The sequence below is a fragment of the Typha angustifolia genome, chromosome 8 (genome assembly GCF_048772165.1).
Source record: "Typha angustifolia cultivar Huaian chromosome 8, ASM4877216v1, whole genome shotgun sequence".
In the NCBI taxonomy this organism is placed as follows: domain Eukaryota; kingdom Viridiplantae; phylum Streptophyta; class Magnoliopsida; order Poales; family Typhaceae; genus Typha; species Typha angustifolia.
The window spans coordinates 14,050,372-14,070,067 of NC_133246.1; the positions used below are offsets into that span (position 1 = coordinate 14,050,372).

The following is a 19,696-nucleotide window of genomic DNA, read 5'->3' on the forward strand; positions in this document are numbered from 1 at the left end:
TGGACCTTGGAATTATTGCATATTTTTATATACATCTTTTGAACTCTTTTTTAAAGTATATCTAGACCCTCTAAATTATTAGAAACATTAGACCTTTCACTGCATCTCCGCCCGATCTTGCTGCGTAGTAGTTCCATCGCCAAACCCTCCCTCTCTTAATGGTGTCCTCTGCTTATAGGCCTTATTGCCATGTTGAATGGGAGAGGCCTCTCTGGGTGGGATGAGGTCTGAGACATATTCATAGTTATAATTTATACTCGTCGACATCTATATTTGTTTGGATATAGATGCGGTGCTTTTTAGCGATCCCTATCTGTATTATTTTATTTTACTCTACTACAGATGTAGGGAGATGCAATAATAGGAGATCAAGAGAAATTGTAACGCCCCCGCCCGGCATGGGCACGTGCACGCACACGCACCCACACGGCACGCGCGGCGCACGCGACAGATCGGGCGGGGCCCGTCACGCACAGATACACTCCTGTGCACATACGTTCATGACATCATCAAATAACACCTGCTAACATATCCATGATCACATAATCCATCACCAAATAAATCATACTCTTAACCAAATAAACCTGTTAACATATGAATATCAAAGTCCACAATAATATACACTAGACCGCTACATAATCTGGCAGGACCCACACAGGCCACAACAAACCATCAAGATACAACTAAAATAACTAATACAAGGGTACACTATGATTCGACCTGTATTATACAAATCATTGTCTAATACAAAAGAGTACAAATATCAAATATTGGTACAACTCGATTTCTATATAAACTATCATCTATACCATCTCGTATCTATAGCTCACCTCATCATCGCTCTAAAATATCTTCTCAAGTCGCTATCACGTACCACATATCTGAGGGGGTTAGAAAAGAAATAAAGAGAGTCATGAGCAAAAGGCTCAGTGAATAGACCTTACCCCGAATCAGTGATGCCAAACAGAGAGTAAATCATGTACTGGATAATATGAATCAGAAAGAGTATCATGTCATGAATGAGTATATGAATGTATCCTCAATAATATATAAATGAAAAGTAGATAACACGTCATAACTGATAAAAGTATATAATCCTCGACCATGAGTAAATAAATCTCCATGTCATCTATCATCATAACTCTCTCTCAAATATGACACATGATGCATGCCGATCATGACTATGCTATGATATCAAATGCAACCATATATGATGCATATTGACCACTCGATAATCAGATAACCGAATGATAATGAAATCATATGCATTTCTCAACATCACGATCATCACCGACATCTCGATATAATATCATCATACTAGACCACTGTGCACAGTCAACACCCGGTACCCGGTCTCAACATCATGCCCGAAGGCTCAGAGCATACTCTGCCATCCGCAAGGAGTATCTCAAATATAACCATACCCTGCCATCCGCTAGGGTATCAACATCCATCCAGACCGGGCACCCTTCTAGCTGATAGAAATCTCGTGAGGATAACTCGTCACATATGCCCTGGCGAACGGCATGTGTCCGAATGTCTGCTGCGCACACAGACTAACGACCTCGGACGTAAGGCCAACAGGATCGCGACCATGTCGAGCGATCAATCATCCACCAAGCGCGTCCTAACCCTCGCGCCCACTCGGGTATCCTCACGCTTTCTATCAACTATCCTATCAATCACATTTAATGCTTTCCTTTTTAAATGACAAATCATATGCATATATCCAGTACAATAACAAGTCAATGCATAACCGGAATTTAGGTGGAATAGGAATCAAGAGCAAAATGATGTAATGCAAACTCCAACCATGTATCTAACACATGCATACTCATGCTAATCTATCACATCCATACTCATGATAGAAATCATCCCGACATAAAACCATAACAGCATAATCATCTCCAATCATCTCTATATATCACCAATGTACTCATATCCCAGATCAGTCTAATCAAGTGCATGATAAAATATGCTCGACTGAAATCATCTCTATATAAAGTCATATAATCATGCTGGAGGCCAAAACATGCATGTACATAATATACAATATATCCTAATTTGAGAAAGGGATCTAGGGGATAAGACTACTCACCGTCTGATCAGAAGATACAAACCACGCATCTCTCACGTCCGTCAGGTAACCGAGTGACACTCATCGCTAGCAAGGTCCACGGGGTCTCAAATAAGGGGTTCGGGATCGTCTGAAAATGTTTAAGTAACATAAAGTTAGTTGTTTATCCCATTATAATCCGTTCGAGTAAAATATGATGATTTATTAGATTTTAGAATTTCTACTTATTTTTATAATTGGCTAGATTTTTATTATAAATAAAATATAAATATAGATAAAAACCTAATTATAATTAGATTATATCTTGATTAATTAGGGACTATGTAGCCATTATCTTCTTTGTTACAAAATAATAATGTATAATAAATTAATAGAATTACTTAAAAAAATGTATATCATAAGAATATTAGAATATAAATCTAATAATTATAATTTACAAATTTATCTATTAATCTAATATACATATAAGTAAGTAAATAAATAAATATAAGTATTACCTATATTTATGCCTAATTAATCATTAATTATAAAAATTATCATTAATAAAATTACATTGAAGGATATATAATATTATTAAAATAGTTAATGTCTAAATAATCTATTTGCATTAATTAAGAAGCAAAATACTTAAATAAATAACATAAATAAACTAATTAATTAATAATTTAATTACAACTGCCATCAGTGCTGGGCCGAGCCCAACACTGTGCAGAAAGAGAAAAGAGGAGCTAAGGAAGAAGGAGAAAAAGAAAGAAAGAAAGAAAGAAAGAAGAAAGAAGAAGAAGAAGAAGAAGAAGAAGAGAAGAGGAAGAGAAGAAAGAGAGGAGGTGAGGGAGGAGGTTGCGGACCCGGGCCGGCGGGGAGGGCACCGGCCGCTGCTGGCCAGCCAGCGGCCGGCCTCTCGTCGGTGGCTCGGCTCCGACGAGCCCACCCTCGGGCAAGAAAGAGAGAGAGAGAGAGAGAGAGAGAGAGAGAGAGAGAGAGAGAGAGAGAGAGGAGCTCACCGGCGCTCGAGGAGGTGGCGACGGCGACGACCGGCCTCGGAGAGAGAGAGAGAGAGATAGAGAGAGAGAGAGAGAGAGAGAGAGAGAGAGAGAGAGAGAGATTTAAAGAGAGAGAGGGAAGGCGGTGGGAGGTTGGCGGTGGCTGCGGCGGCGCTGGGGCCCATCGCTGCCAGATAGCCGCAGCCGGTTGACTGCGGCGACGCGAGGGGGGGGGGTGCGTGGCACCTCCCCCACGCAGCCCCACTGCATGGGCACGAGGCCGGTCACACTGTGGCCGGCCACGTCGTGCCCATGCAAAATTAATTTTTTTTTTTTTTGGTTGGGTTGTTACAGAAATACACCAAACTATAGAATTTGTTGCTGGGGTGGATGGACATGGAGGATGTCAACACCAATAGTCAGGCCATGAGAGTCGCCAACATCACCTAAATAATCTATATGAGAAAACAAAGATGATAGGCTAGAGGGGTGCGATCATAGTTGATGATGACGACTGAAAGCATGCTGAGAAGCTAACGATGAGAGGCTACAAAGTGTAAACTCTAAAAGCTTAGAGTACACATAAAAGGTACCCACGACACAAGGACACTAAGAAAAAGCTTCCCGAGCTAATGCGAGAGAGACACAAGATTGCTTAGAGGGCTATCTAAGCCACAAACTAAAATCAATTTAGGGAGGAAAGGGAGTGCTCACCAACAAATTGCTCGAGGGTTCGGCTTGCTCCAATGACACACCGACATGACAAGGAGAAAAATGGGAGAAATGGTTGCTGCGGGAGGATGAAAAAGGAAGAAGAAAAGTGGGGAAGTAAGGTCGTGTATGTGCGTGCGCACAATCGATGCATTACCATTACGAGTGAACAAGGGTCAAAGTAATCTCTGAGTCAATTTAAATTTGTATTCGAGTTTTGTCGAATAGGAGTTTAAGATTTTTCTATCTTAATATACAAATGTATATCCAAATAGTCTATATAGATACATATATGGGTTAAAACTTAATACCCAAATCAATATATGCATATAATTTAGTTTATTGTATTATAAAAAATGGTGGAGTAAAAAGCCTTTTCGTTCTTTTCTATGAATCTATTATCTACAGATTTTAATAATCATATCAGAAATTCTTATAGATTCAGAAATGAACATATGCGGGCCTGAGACAATCTGGGCCTCATCTTTGGACAAACCAAAGGCCGGACGAGTGAAACCCCTCACGTCTACTATTAAAAAAAAAAGAAAAGAAACCTAGTGCCAGAATCTATTGCTTTCTTCTCAAGTAAATGGCATCTGAAGAAAGGAGTAAGAATCTTAAGGTATCTGTTTAAGTGCTCCTGAGCCCACTTCCCAGGTTCTTCTTGTTGGTATGCCAATGAGCTCAAAAAGGGCTAATTTGATATATTTCTATGCATCAATTGCTTGTAGACACTGCCATTCAATTCAATAGGGACGGGGTTGATGCTATAGTTTATCATTACCTACCTCTTCTTTATTCGTATATTTGTAATTCGTGTTGTACTATCGTGTTTGCTTGTTTATGATGTACATTTTAGTGTGGCTAACTACACCATTATCTGTAAGCCTTTCTAGGCTAATGAATCAATCGATCTCGCTTAATTTTTTTTTGTTTTAAAGTTGGTTCGCAGATCTAGTGATATGCCTTCTGTTCTAGTTAAAAAATCACACAGATATTTGGTTATAAATTATTCAGCTGATTCCTTTGACTTTGGGGCAATCATAAAACATTGATCAAATATAATTACTGATGCTGCTTTCTTGATTATGCATTATCGAGTTGGTTGACTCATTGTCTAAACAGAGGTTTGTATTTTGTTTCACAATTTCTTTTTCTGTTTTGTTTTCAGGATTGCTGCATTTCATCAAATGCTGTCATGGTTTTGAGCAGGCAGCTGCTACCAGATTTCTTTGGGCTTGTGGCAGGATACTTGAAGACCTCCATTCCATGAGGCAGGAATAATGTGAGACTGATTAGGATGCAACAAATACCATACATGATGCATAACAATAGTAGACCAAAAAGAAACAAAAGAGAATTTATCAAGGGAGTGTTGGAATTCACCAACAAAAAACAAAGTAGACTCACTCTTAAATAAGAAGACAACAAATTTTTGTACAAGCAAACTCTAATATAATAAAAGACTAAATACTCATAATAGAAGTCTCTCCCTCATTACTCGTTGCCCAACCAAACTATTATTTGGTGGGCTGCTTTACTGAGTTAGTCTTAGTATACATGTCTCAAGGTGATGCTTGCATCTATTCTCCCAAAATGGGAGAATTGTCACACAATCGAGTAGGGCTGAAGGGTGCTTTGGTAGAATAAGAAAGGATTGTTACTTATTCATGCAAAATAGCATATATCTTTTCTTTTACTATGGATAGAAAAAGGAAGTGATACGATAGAAAACAAACATATCTAAAATGGTGGAATTAGGTGTATCATATAGATTATTAGGGATGGCCATGGGAGTTTATAAGCAACTAAATCTTCAATATTAAAAGCGATACTAATACTATAATTAGAGAAAATATTTATAATATAGGCATTAAATCTTATTTATTCCAATATGAGAAAAGGTCTAGGGCTATAGGATGGTAATTTTCTTGTAGTTTCTGATGAAAATAACTCAGTAGTTTGTATTGAAGATTACAAGTTTTGATTCACGATATAATGAATGGATATGGTATGCAATGCTTCTGTAGATTCAGTGACTATAGAATGATATGAAATAGGGAGGTCTAAAAGTTTACAAGCTTTAAAAATCATGAACTCCTCAAATAATCTTATGCCTCTTACGTGAACTCTCTCTCCTTTACCTTTGACTAACAAAGTATTCATAGAGTTCGTGACTTTTCAGTATTCATGGTGTAATTGGTTGAGTAAAGAATAGGTGCGGAGGGACATAGAACTCAGGAGACGAGACATCCATAAGTTAGGATCTTCTGCTTTGATACTAAAATTGATGCAGAATAATAGTAGACGAAAAAGAAACAGAGAACAAACTCATGAAATTCACCAACCGGATATTAAAAACCATCAACGGAAAAGAAAGTAGATAAACTCCATATAACAAGCATTTATACAGGCAAACCCTAAAAGGATAAAAGACTAAAATATCCATAATTGGAAAAAGATTAAAATATCCTCAACATTAAAATCTCTCTCTTATGACTCGTCGTTGAACCAAAGTGTCGCTAGATGGACTGCCCCCTGCATCTGCACAAGTGCACGTGTAAGAAAGTGACGTCCGCACCAATATATATACCGGTGAGTTCTTAGAAATTTTCTTAGATATGATGAATTTTAAGAAACTAACACTTTGACATTTTATTTATGAATAAATAAAATAAACCCCTCGTACGTTTCCTTTCATGTTTTTACGTCGATACATAACTACTCTCTGACTGCAGGAGGTGTGAACTATCTGAACTTATTTTGATTTCTTTCTGGTTGAAGGTTTTGGTCGATAACAGGCTCAGCAATTTATCTCACTCTTAACGAGAAAAATTTGTCAATCATCTGAATTTGTTTTTAAGCAAAAGCTTTGATGAAGCAATCATATGATCTAGCTAGGCGGCTAGCATATATAACTGACTCCAGCCTGAAGAACGAGAGAAGTTGTCTAGATGAACAATGGATGTTTCATAGATTCCTATTTCTTAGGATTTCTTAGGATAAGATGAGATTGACGCCTGTCTGATACTTTGGATATGGTTGTTTGTCTGCGTCTAAATTGCATGTATGGCTGAATCATCTGTTGCAGAAGGATAAGATGATTCAAGCTTGCTCTATCCTTCATTAGGTGCCTTTGAATTATTGTATAGATATTATTCAAATCACAACTTGTTCCTCATGCAAGTCCTTATCTCAATTGCTGGTTCTCAGGCAGTGCAAGGTATTTGAAAAGAATTTATAGGTTGTTTAAGTCCCTTTCATTGTCCCTAGGAGGTGTGATTTACTTCTCGGAAAATAATACTCCATCTTATTAGAATATGTCTCTGGAGTTTGGACATTCCTGATAATATACTTAATTATCAAGTGTCCAAGCTTCCAGAAACATTTTCTTTTTGTTCTATTATAGAGTAAGGCATGCTCTGAATTTTCATTCTCGAGTTAGAAATCAAAACTTTCCTAACAATTAATCTTAAGTGGATCTTCTCTGGGATGTAGAACATCTAACTCTGCTTTTATTTGTCATTGTTTCTAGAGATCAATCAAATTAATTTGCATACCATTTGAGGCTCTCAACTATCTGAGCTCATTGATGCTTAATCTCAATCTTAAGGAATATGATCATATCGTCTTCCTCAATGAAGTTGCACTTGTTACTGAATCATCAAAGGAGAGGAATTCAGAATGGTGAGCTCATACCAATCTCTGTCTATGACCCTACGATGGTGGCGATTGCTGCTGTCATGGAATCAAATTTGGGAGGACCACCATTTTAGTGTAGGCTCCATTACAGTAGCTGAAGTGTCATCATCATCATTAACTCAATTTTGATCTTAAGATGCACAATCATGGTTATATTGTACCAAAAGTAGGTGCAGCAAGAACGGTAAAGCTTTCAACTTGTTTCCAGAAATTTAGAAACCTTAGAGCCAATTCTGAATTGATGCACGCATGTACAGGGAGGCTGTCTCTCTCAGGAAACATGTCATTAAAACTCTCCTTGCTTGTTCTTTTCATATCACAAAAGGTTCCAATCTATCTGCACTCTTCTCCAGCCAGCAATTATCTACAGCCAAATCGCAGAGTTGCACTATCTTCCCTTAGAATCTTTATAATTAGGTGTATGTTGAATGACATGAGATAGAGGTTTGATACCAGAGCTTGTACATCACTCCCTTTGTGTTAGAGGCCACATGAGTCCTTATCCTATAATCATATCAAGAGGTAGGGGGTGGATAAGATGCATAAGTACCTTGACTTGCACCATCCAAAAAAAATTAGGGGATAAGAGATGATCCGAGAACCATATGATGGTCATTCCCTATGATCCACTAAGAGGGAAATGCAAACTATCGATCCATTTAACTTTGCAAAGCTCTTAAACTTAGTAACCATAGCTAATCAAATAGAATACTTCTCTTAGTACTACTCTACATCAATCAGTATATAGAATTTAATGTCTTGACTGTCAGATGCCAACTTCTAGATGTAATAGGTAAGGACATATTTTAGCATTCAAAGAAAGAACAAATGTGAGAAATGAGACATGTGAGCATGCTCAGCAATATCAAATTGCAGTCTGTAGGATTGGCAACCACCACTTTACTTAAAGGGTTTAGGTTAGGTGGAATAAGATTTTGGACTTTTGGGAGTGTTATTTGATGGCTTGAACAAGTAGAGAGGCTTAATTAATATTTTTCTTCTATCAAATGTGAAATGCAAGTGGAGGTGGCCAAGTCTCTCAAGTCTTAATCATCTCTCTTTGGATGATCAATAGCTACTTAGCCATTGCCCAACTTCAGCTCATTCTTCCTCTTGAGTAGAAACAAAAAAATATTGTTCTTTAGACCACTCAATTCTTGGGGATCAAGGATAAGAGCAAGTAGGATAGAGATTCCAACGTTGAAAAAGGGATGTAAACAAACCGAATACAGTTGAATGGAGTTAATCTGGAAGTCTTTTCACATGCATCAGCTCAAATTATATTCATCCATATCCTTTAAATTAATCAAATGTTCCCTAGTATTACTTTTAGATAACTATGTTTTTGATGACAGTGTATTCCATGAAAAAGGAAGAGAGAGATACAAATGTCCAGAATATCTTTTTGTGTGCAGATTTTAGTCAACAACATCTACTTTAATATGGAGAGAGATAGAAAATGGTTTTGGCATTAGAAATAATGTAATGGTGGGTCTATTCCTTTTGCATTTTGTGTGTGTGTGTGTGTGTGTGTGTAGCCTGGCATCTGATCCTTGCTTAGATATGAAGCACAAGAGTAAGCAAAATTAAAGATCAGCTCTAAAAGGTAGGGATTGTTTAAAGCTGATTGATTGGAGAGGTCTGGAGTAAGTAAATTGATGAGCTCTGAAAGGCTTCACCTTTAGCTTTAATCGTTTATAAAGGTGGAAGAATAGTGAAAAAAAAAATGACGGCGGGGTGCAGCCTTTTTTTCCATCTTTGACTGCATGCTAATATTCCAAGAATAAGGAAAGCGAGGCTTGGGGGAGCACCAATTAACGCTTGTAAATATCCTTCAACGAATGCAGATATGTTGCCATCCGATGTGATAGAAAAAAGAAGTAGCATAATTTTATATTTGCTCAGAACAAATGTTTATATTCTTATTCAAATCCGAGCAATGAAAGATTACTCTCGTATTTACACATTAATCTAAGACGTGGATATAAATTATTTTTGTAGCTCAAACTATGACCACTTTGATGTAAAGAGATAATTTGCATGTACTTCGGAGGTAGTTATTTGATCATTTCCCTCCATCTACTCCTGTAATCATCTTCTTTCTTGACAAAAGTATACATTAATTATCAAATTAACTTAGCACAGGTGAAGTTAGGTAGGTATAAATACCATCTAGTCTACGTAAAGAAATATTAAAGAGAATAGGGGAAGTAGGTACAAATGCTACAAGAATTAATTATCTTGTTGATGGAGATGTTCTCTTGTGTTTTTTCTCCTTCCCTTCATTGTGTTATTTACTTTGTCCTTCCCTTTCATGTAATAAACTCAAGACTGCCATAGTTATTGAAGATTATAGTAAACTTCTCATGGGAATAAGATTGGTCATTTCTTAAAGAAAATGTAAGAAAGTATATCCTCACCTTTGCTTCCTGTTCTTGAATTTTTTATCCATTTAATATCAGTATCTGTAAAGATATAGTGAAAAAGAAAATTAGATACATGTATATATTTGCCACAGGTCCCTTGGCAAAGGATAAGGGCATGTTGGCCATAACTCTTGCTTTCTTGTGGATAGAAGCAAAACCCAAATTGCTTTGTAGCTTTTCTTCTCCCCACGCAATTGTATGTCTACTAGTTCTTATCTGTTTCTGAACTGTATGAGAACATTTCTTTTTCTTTTTTGCCATTTTTTGTTCAGAGAACTGAACTGCATGAGAAAATTAAGCAAGGCAGCAAGGAAGATGGAGAATATAACGTTAGAAGATTTCCTAATTAGAAGGTTTGGATCCAGAAACTTATGGTAGTGCATCATCAATGTTAGAAGGCTTTCTTTGTAGTTAGTGGTCCCAAGTCTGTGTAACATAGTCATACTTCTTCCATGCAATGAGTCATGGCTAAATAGATAAATATTAGTAATCCTGCTAGTTGCATTAGAAGAAGCTTCAGACACAAGCATTGTGATCCTTTCTCTTTTAGTTAGAACATCGCAATTATGAATTCTGATTCTAAACCATAATATGATATTTAAATCCAGAAAGTCCATCTAGCAAAGGTTTATCTGAATAGCAGTTACAGCAGCAACTTTAACTAGATCTGGTGCTTATATTTGGTAGGATTTATTGATACAAATAACAAGATTAGCCTTAAAATACATAATCACAAATGAAGATGTAAACAAAATAGACAGGAGTTGTTGGAGTCTCCCTTTATTGAGGGGAGATCAGTGGGACTCAATTGTATTGTTGCTCATTGCTGTAATGGGCCCATTGGTTTGATAAGCTAAGACTCTTACCAAACAACAGGGATCCAAAGTTCCAAACCCCACAATAACAATAATTAGAGCTTCTAACTTGTAAGAAGTTAAAATAAGTAGTACTTGCTATTACAAGAAAATATTTTGCTTTTCTTTTTTCTTTTTTCTTTTCCTTCTAAACATGTTAGATCTCATCTCAATCACCTAGCTGTTATTGTACTAAATGTTCACCAAATGTATCATCAGGTTGTTTAAGAGTTTGTCTAGCTTGGCATTTGGTGGATTCTTGCTAAATTTTTGTCTCATTTCATCATTTTTCGTCTATCTTATTCATCCTACCCGGAAAAGAACAAAGCAAAACTTGGTGGTCATATGGTTGGCAACTGGTCATTAAATACAAAGCAGGAACTCCGGCATGCTAGAGAACAAGGCTATAGACATCACAGTAAATACTTCTTCCATAGTTCTTGTGATACATGGTGAAATTTGAGATGCTTGTTGAAGGATTCATACTTCTTCCTAGGTTATTCATGATGCATTCAAAGTGGCAATGCCTTGAATAATTTTACAATCATCTACCCAAGCGACCACCAAACTGTTCATGAGCTTGTTAGGTGGAGTGTCTGCCTCAACTCTCATAAGTTCCAGGGCTACAAACAAGTGAAATCGATTCTATTGTTTGACATGTTTCAACCTATTTGGTTTTCAGCTTGGACTTTGTAGCCTTCAAAGTTATAATATGTGTGACTAGTTCTGCACTGATCCCTCCTTTTCTCAAGATAAGATAAATACTTGGTTGATACAGTTATAGTGGACTAATGCTTCATTTTCTTTCAACATCTTGTGAGAACCACCAGATAATTAGTATTAAGAGTCAATTGCCAATCCCTTGGTTTTGTGCACATTTATCTGTCCCAATTTGGGATGATTGCTTTATCATGACATTAACAAGATTAGAAGCATGTCTCATTATTACCTCATTGTAGATAGGAAGATGAGCCTTTTCTGAGTTGTTGATTGCAAGTGGAGCTATGATCAATTTCACATATTAATTAGTGAAAGAAACCTATAGTCCGAAGGTTCATCACTTACAAAAAGGAGAGCATTCATGTGCTGATCTTGTCAGGAAAAGGCCACCACACTCTTCATTTTCTTGTAAGCAATAACCATGAAACCAAGTATAATATTATCAATCATCAAGACTTGAGAGACATAGGCTTGTCTATGTCTGGTAGAAATTTTATTACAGGTGGTGGTATATGTGATGTATGATTATTACAAATGAATTATCCAAAGACAACCTATCAGAGACATCTCTAACATTGTTTTATAGCTTACATGATGACCTCTATATGAATAAAAAAATTAATCCTCAAACTTATGTGATTAGAGTTAGGCCAAACCTAACAAGCAAGAATATTCTTGTGCATGTGATTGACGCATGGCTGCTCATGAACAAAATTATTAACTTAAGATAGCAGATTACCTTGCTTAATTTCAATTAAGTAATTTCTCATGCATATAGTTCTCTTAACATTTGACAAAAGAAAGATGTGCATGCATTTTTAAATAGCATTTTAATATTGTTCTTTCATGTATCAAAATTTCTCTATTGAGGATATTTATGTATTGGAAAGAGGAAACTAATATAAAGGCATTTACCATGTATTTTCTATAGGATCCTCAGATACAGAAAAGATATGCAATGGGTAGGATGACCCAGAAGCTTAACGAACAAAACCCACCAATAGTAAATCTACTACAAATAACTAGAAATTACTTCATTCAAAGTTTCAAAATTTGAAAGTCTTAACACAATAACACTATTTCCCCCACACAGTCAAACTTCTTTTCCTGATAGCTCTTGTTCTTTTTGTAACTTTTTCTCTGTCATATCTCTGTTTCAGTCTGCAATCTAGTAAAATTTGAAGTAGATTTGCATTGTATCAGACACAGGATGTCACAAAAATGTTGTACCTTGAAGGAGTGAATGCACTGCGGAGTTATCAATGTCTTTGTTGGTTTTCAAATTTATCCGCGCATCCCCTTCCAATTTATTAAAGCGTGAAGATTGCAAAGTGGAGTGGAGAAAAAAACGTCAGTGGTTGGATGACTACTCCACGTCAAAGCTGGGCCCCATCTTTTTCCTCCCTATCCCAAGCTTCGCTTTCATCCTTCGCAGTATTAAACCTCGCCGGGGTGACCTCGACTCACTTACCATTTCCCATTTCCCATTCTCTCGAGCTTTTGTGTTGTTTGCTATAGTTGGTATCAGTTCTTCTCTCTTAGAACAGAGAAGAAAAAGGAGAGGAAGGAGGGGGAAGTATTGGAATAAATCCAAAAACCAAAAGATAGTTTAATAGAGGAATGCCATTTTAATATAATAAGAGCGATACGAAACTATCTCAGCTCTGCCTTCTCTTCTTCTCCTTTGTTAGAGGGAAAAGGAGAGATTTTTGATAGAAGAAGACTCATTTGTTCTCATGGGTTCAAAGCGCGCACCTTTGGGCGTCGGCTATGGCGTCTTGGTGCTGCTTCTCGTGGCTCTGTGGGAGCTAACTCCGGCCAATGCTTCCGTTTCCTATGATCGCAAAGCAATCACCATTAATGGACAAAGAAGGATCCTTATCTCCGGTTCCATTCACTACCCAAGGAGCACTCCGGAGGTAATTCCCTGTTTCAAAGTTCCGATTTTTACGGCAAATGTGGCTCCTTTTCTATGTTTCCCGCTTCGTTTTTGTGCTAAGCTCTCACGTTTGGATTTTGGGGTTGTTTCTAGATGTGGCCGGATCTCATCCAGAAGGCTAAAGATGGGGGCTTAGATGTTATACAAACCTATGTGTTCTGGAATGGCCATGAGCCTTCCCCTGGCCAGGTTTGTTACCTTGATTTCAAATTCTTCTATTCATTTTCTGTCTTCTCTTTGCGCTAACATATTCCTTTGCTTACTTTGTGTTGATTATTGTAGTATTATTTCGGGGATAGATATGACCTGGTTCGCTTTGTCAAATTGGTAAAACAAGCTGGCCTCTATGTTAATCTCCGGATTGGCCCCTATGTCTGTGCTGAATGGAATTTTGGGTAATATTATTTTATTCTCAAAATGGAATATCTTTTATAAAACCCAGAAGCTTAGACATTTGTATAGAATCTGATGCAAAATTTTACTCTTTTTCTTTTTATTTTAGGGGATTTCCTGTTTGGCTCAAATATGTTCCTGGTATTAGCTTTAGGACAGATAATGGACCATTCAAGGTAAGAATTAATATAAACGAATTTTTGTTCTTCAAACCATTTGCCTCATCTATTTTGAAACAATCACTTAGTTTGATGTTCGGAACAGGCCGCAATGCAGAAATTTACGGAGAAAATTGTGTCAATGATGAAGTCTGAAGGCCTATTTGCATCTCAGGGTGGTCCCATTATTCTCTCTCAGGTTCTCAATTTCTGGAATCCACCTTATAGTTTATAGTCCTCCAATACTGGAAGAGGGACAGATTTTGGCATTGGATCATTTAAGGTCTCTTGTTATCTTTTAAGGTATAATCATTTTTGTTTTTCCGCCAAAATCTGCAGGTTGAAAATGAGTTTGGGCCAATGGAGAGTGTTGGTGGAGCTCCTGCCAAGTCTTATGCATACTGGGCTGCTAAAATGGCAGTTGGACTCAACACTGGTGTGCCGTGGGTCATGTGCAAGCAAGACGATGCCCCTGATCCAGTGGTAAGCCCTCATTTGTTACTCGATGGATATTGTCATGAAAAGATGCCACCTTGGTTGTTATGTAACGGCACCACTCATGCCTAAATATTGGGCCTTTTGCTTTCATCCCTTCTAACCGATATTCTTTTCTTTACCTAACAAATATTAGTACCCCACTTTGGATTCTTTTGCTGCTTTTTTATCTGTCCAGATGTTACTTTCCGTGATTTGTGTCGGCTATTCTACCAATTGTTAAAATGATGCTTTTGATTGCAGTTATCATATAATTCATGCTTATCAGCAAATAAATGAATAGTAGACTATTTATCTGACGGGCATTCATTAAAGAGTTTTCATGACAAAAGATAAATATGAAAAATCTTGATATTATCTTCTCATTACCATTTTACCATTTGATGTGCCTTGTCATGCCAGATCAATACTTGTAATGGCTTTTATTGTGATTACTTCTCTCCGAATGCACCCTACAAGCCCACTATGTGGACTGAAGCTTGGACTGGCTGGTACTTCCTCTTGATGCTAATCATCTTTCCTTAACCTCACATTTCATTTGTTTCTCATTAATTTCTTTTATCTGATAGTATTTCTTTTACCCTGTTGGTAGGTTCACAGCTTTTGGGGGTCCAGTTCCTCATAGACCTGTTGAGGACTTAGCATTTGCTGTTGCAAGATTTATACAGAAAGGTGGATCCTTTGTAAATTACTATATGGTAAGGACTGACATATATCACTTCAACTTTTCTGTAACCATATTTGCTGACCTGAGGCTCTGAAATAAAATGTTTGACTTGTTCCTTCTCCTACAGTACCATGGAGGAACAAATTTTGGCCGTACTGCCGGTGGTCCATTCATCTCAACCAGCTATGATTATGATGCTCCTATTGATGAATACGGTAAGCCGAAATTGCTTTTCTATTTTACGTGTGTTTCTTTCTGTGACGTTTTGGAAATTATAGCATTGGTCTGAGCATTCCTCTCTTTCAAGTATTAACCCATGTGTATAAAAAATTACTTATATGGAACTTCTGATAGTACCAGTGAGCTATTTGAATAATTATCTCTACTTTCCTGAGTAACAACTTAATCTTGTTTTGACTAATGTTCCTTATATGATGCCTAACAATATGTCTAAGTTTTCTTTGCATAAGTATGCCTACTATTGCATATAATTATCGTAGCTTCACACTTTTAGAGGACACAATTATTGACATGTTGATATTTGTTAAATCATACTTGTGCAAAAGCACTTAGTATATACTATAATGGGGATTCTTTGAATTTCTCAAATTACTATGGATGTGTGAAGCCATCAATATCATTCAGAATGCCTGGTCGAGTTGGCTCAAAAATTTCACCGCATGTCCAGTCCCTTGAGTAATGTTTTTAGTTGACCTTTTTAATTTTTAATCTCAGGTCTTTTAAGGCAACCAAAGTGGGGTCATTTGAGAGACTTGCATAAAGCAATCAAGTTGTGTGAACCGGCCTTGGTTTCAGCTGATCCCACAGAGATGGCAATTGGAAATTATGAGAAAGTTAGGCTCTATGAACTTTTGGACTAATTGCAAGCTAACCAGATGGCCTAGAGCTAACATGATAACCAATTTCTTCCAGGCTCATATATTCAAATCCAGGTCCGGGGCTTGTGCTGCATTCCTTGCAAACTACCACCCAGCTACTTCTGCAAGGGTTACTTTCAATGGGCTGCATTATGATCTTCCTGCTTGGTCCATCAGCATCCTCCCTGATTGCAAAACAGCAGTTTTCAACACTGCTAAGGTGAGAAAGACTGTGACATTGAATTTATACATACATGCATCATATATAATTTGTAAGACTTGAGATAATTGGTTTTCAGTGAAAAGTAGCTTTTCTTCATTTCCCTGAGAAACAATTTAAAAGGATGGATTTTAGTGACTTAACTGAATTGCTTGTGCAAATAATCTACAGGTAGCAGCTCCCACATTACCGGCAAAAATGACATGGGCGGGAAAGTTTTCTTGGAAGTCATACAATGAAGAGACCGATGCCTATGATGATAACTCGTTCACAAAAGATGGTTTATATGAACAACTAAGCATGACATGGGATAAATCGGACTACTTGTGGTACACAACTTAGTGAGTGACTGACTGGCCTGGAGTAGCCTTCTAAACACTTGTAATTTGTAAATGACATGTTCTTTGGAAATATATGGCTTGTCTACTCATCTTTTTTTTCCTCTTTTCAGTGTTGAAATAGGCCAAAATGAGCAATTCTTAAGGAATGGACAGTACCCAGTCCTCAACATTTTCTCAGCTGGGCATGCATTGCACGTTTTTATCAATGGTCAACAAGCAGGTTTGTTTTCTCTGTCTATGAGAAATGTTTTACAATTACAACTGATAAAAATAATAGGCATCTGGCATAGATTGTTATTTGAACTTGGAATTTTTCCCATTCTGTCAGGGACTGTTTACGGGGGTCTAGATAATCCAAAACTGACATATTCTGGAAATGTAAAGTTGTGGGCAGGCAAGAACAAGATCTCCATCTTAAGTGTAGCTGTTGGGCTCCCTGTAAGTTAATTCAACTTTTCTGGTCTTAAACTCTTGGAACTGTAGATTGTTCCTAATTCCCCTTTTGTGCTTGTCGTAGAATGTCGGGAACCATTTTGAAACTTGGAATACTGGTGTGCTCGGTCCTGTGACTCTGACTGGTCTAAACGAGGGAAGGAGAGATCTTACATGGCAAAAATGGACTTACCAGGTAATATAGCTTTCTTCCTCTATATTTCTATGCACCAGATTCAGTACAGTGATTTTGATATCTCTGTTCAGATCGGTCTGAGAGGTGAAGCCTTAAATATTCACTCACTTAGTGGAAGTTCTTCTGTCGAGTGGGGACAAGCATATGGAAAACAACCACTAACATGGTACAAGGTTAGTGCTACTGCAACACTACTGTTGATTTCATCTTTAGGTATTATTGAAGTAAGAAACATTTGACTCAAAATGTGTTGCTGCAACGCTTGTGCACTTCAGGCTTTCTTCAATGCACCTCCTGGAAATGACCCATTAGCTTTAGATATGGGTAGCATGGGGAAAGGTCAAATCTGGGTCAATGGACAAAGCATTGGTCGCTATTGGCCAGGTTATAAAGCTTCTGGTTCTTGTGGCGGTTGTAGTTATGGTGGAACGTACAATGAGAAAAAATGTCAAACCAACTGTGGGGAATCATCTCAAAGATGGTATGTGATTCGAATCTTGGTTAAAAATCTATTGTTCCATAAGCTTGTGGTGCATTTGCAATATAACTTAAAATGCAATCACAAAATTCAGGTACCACGTCCCTCGTTCCTGGCTAAATCCGACTGGAAACCTATTGGTTGTGTTCGAAGAGTATGGTGGTGATCCAACTGGTATTTCTCTGGTTAAAAGAACAATATGAAGTGTTTGAAGAAGTTTGCAGATGCCACCAGTTAAGTTAAACAGAGATGGTCCACATAATATTCTACTTTAGTATATAATATATATTATATACACCTCTTCATATATGTTTGTAAGGTTTCCTCTCAATTATCCCATATCTGTAAGTCGTGGCCATTAGTGTAGTTGCAGGAACTGCAGCACACTTACCTCCTGTATAGGGCTGCCTATTTGATTTCAGATACTAAGTATCCAACCTACATAGATTAGCCACTTCTCTAGACATGGCTTGTCAGTCGTATATAGTGGGAAGTGGAGGGGCTTGGGGATATAAGTTGAATTGCATTTGAGACTCTGCAAATATTGAGTCCATTTGCACATTCTAAGAGCTTGCAGCTTAAGGGTAAACCTTTGGTTTGCGATATTATGTACGTGAAATTGCTTGCAAAAGCTCGGTACCGCAGTATATGTTTTGTACTCGAAACACTGAGCTTAACTTTGACAATATTGTAAGAATTTGGTCAATAATAAATATTGTTGTTTGTCATCTTTCTGTGCACTTTCTTGGAAATGCTTTGTGTTTCATATAATTGTAAGCATTTTTCTGAGGTAACCATTTCGCTCTTGCATCTTGTAAATCATTTTGAAAGCTCTCCCTTTTGATGTTGTTATACCGACCCAGTATATAAAACAGATATTGGTCCTCCAGGCTCCTTGATTGATTCTGTATCTCTGTGAATACTCTGAGACAATCCCTTGTAATCTTTTATTCTATATATACATTAATATATGTCTCAAAACAGAGCAGCAAGGGGGCATCATTGTGATTAATTGATCCTCTATTGGGTTGGGAATTCTCATAAATGGCTATGGTGGTGATCTATGCAAGCCATGCAAATTGCAATATATTGCGTCTTATAATAGAATTTATAACTGCAGCCAAAGGCCCACTTCGACAAGTTGGCCGTTGGAGTAGTTCTTCTGCTGGAAAAGCATCAGAAACTTGAACAATATATATATATATATCAGCATATGCTGTAAATGCTTCTTAGCAATTAAGAAATGGAACCCTTGAGTTACTACATAAATTTTGTCTTCAAGATTTATACGGCAAACAGCAGCAGTTAATGTGGAATCTTCCAAGCATGAGGCAGAGCCGCAGAGTCCTTAGGATTAGGAAATTTCTCAACCTTTGATACGACTTAGGAGGGTATCCCAGAAATGCATTGAGTTAAGGGATAAACTGGTTTAGAAACTCGGTTCAGTAATTAAATATTATTTTATTTTTTTATATTTAATTAAGTTTACTGTTTAAAAAATTAAGATTAAAACTAATCAAATTTGGAACTTAATCTAAAACCAAAAAGGGTTACCTATCCATTTTCACCAACATCTTTAAACTCTTTTTTTCCCTCATAATGTCATCACTAAACTATGAGTTTAAATGAAATAGGCCTAATTACCACAATACTCATGTATAAAGAAGTCATCTCATCATGACTTAAAAAGACTGTCCATTATTATTGGACTAAAATGATCTCTTATACCAAGTTTCCCTCCAAAGCAGGGCATTCGGTACATTTACTACATAAACAAAGGTCGCCAAGATAGCTAATAACAGACTTATGGAAGGAGCCAATGGGATGTTACACCATTAAATTCTCACTTTTCTCCAAAACTAAACAAAGAGAGAGTTAAAGAGGCATTAATTTTAAACCCATAATTCAGGGATGGCATTATAATAAATAATAATAATTATAATAATAATAAGGAATATTTGTCAAAAGGGATGATAGTTTAGATAGTAAAGTGTAATTAGCCATAACGATAATCAAAATTTAATAT

At 37.1% G+C, this 19,696-nt stretch overlaps 1 protein-coding gene across 2 annotated transcripts; it reads left to right on the forward strand.

The window, feature by feature from the left end:
• Positions 1-12,933: 12,933 nt before the first annotated feature.
• On the forward strand, positions 12,934-18,398 carry LOC140765339 (beta-galactosidase-like). Of its 2 annotated transcripts, XM_073104375.1 has the most exons (18): positions 12,935-13,392; positions 13,506-13,601; positions 13,695-13,807; positions 13,915-13,981; positions 14,070-14,162; positions 14,303-14,446; positions 14,861-14,949; positions 15,051-15,156; positions 15,253-15,340; positions 15,861-15,979; positions 16,059-16,223; positions 16,395-16,564; positions 16,675-16,784; positions 16,893-17,002; positions 17,082-17,192; positions 17,264-17,365; positions 17,468-17,673; positions 17,765-18,398. In XM_073104375.1, the coding sequence occupies exons 1-18, from the start codon at positions 13,210-13,212 to the stop codon at positions 17,871-17,873; spliced, it is 2,181 nt and encodes a 726-aa protein (XP_072960476.1). In that variant the 5' UTR covers positions 12,935-13,209; the 3' UTR covers positions 17,874-18,398. The 2 variants fall into 2 exon arrangements, with proteins under 2 accessions (XP_072960475.1, XP_072960476.1); XM_073104374.1 differs by having other exon boundaries at positions 12,934-13,392; positions 16,675-17,002.
• The last annotated feature ends 1,298 nt before the right edge of the window (positions 18,399-19,696 follow it).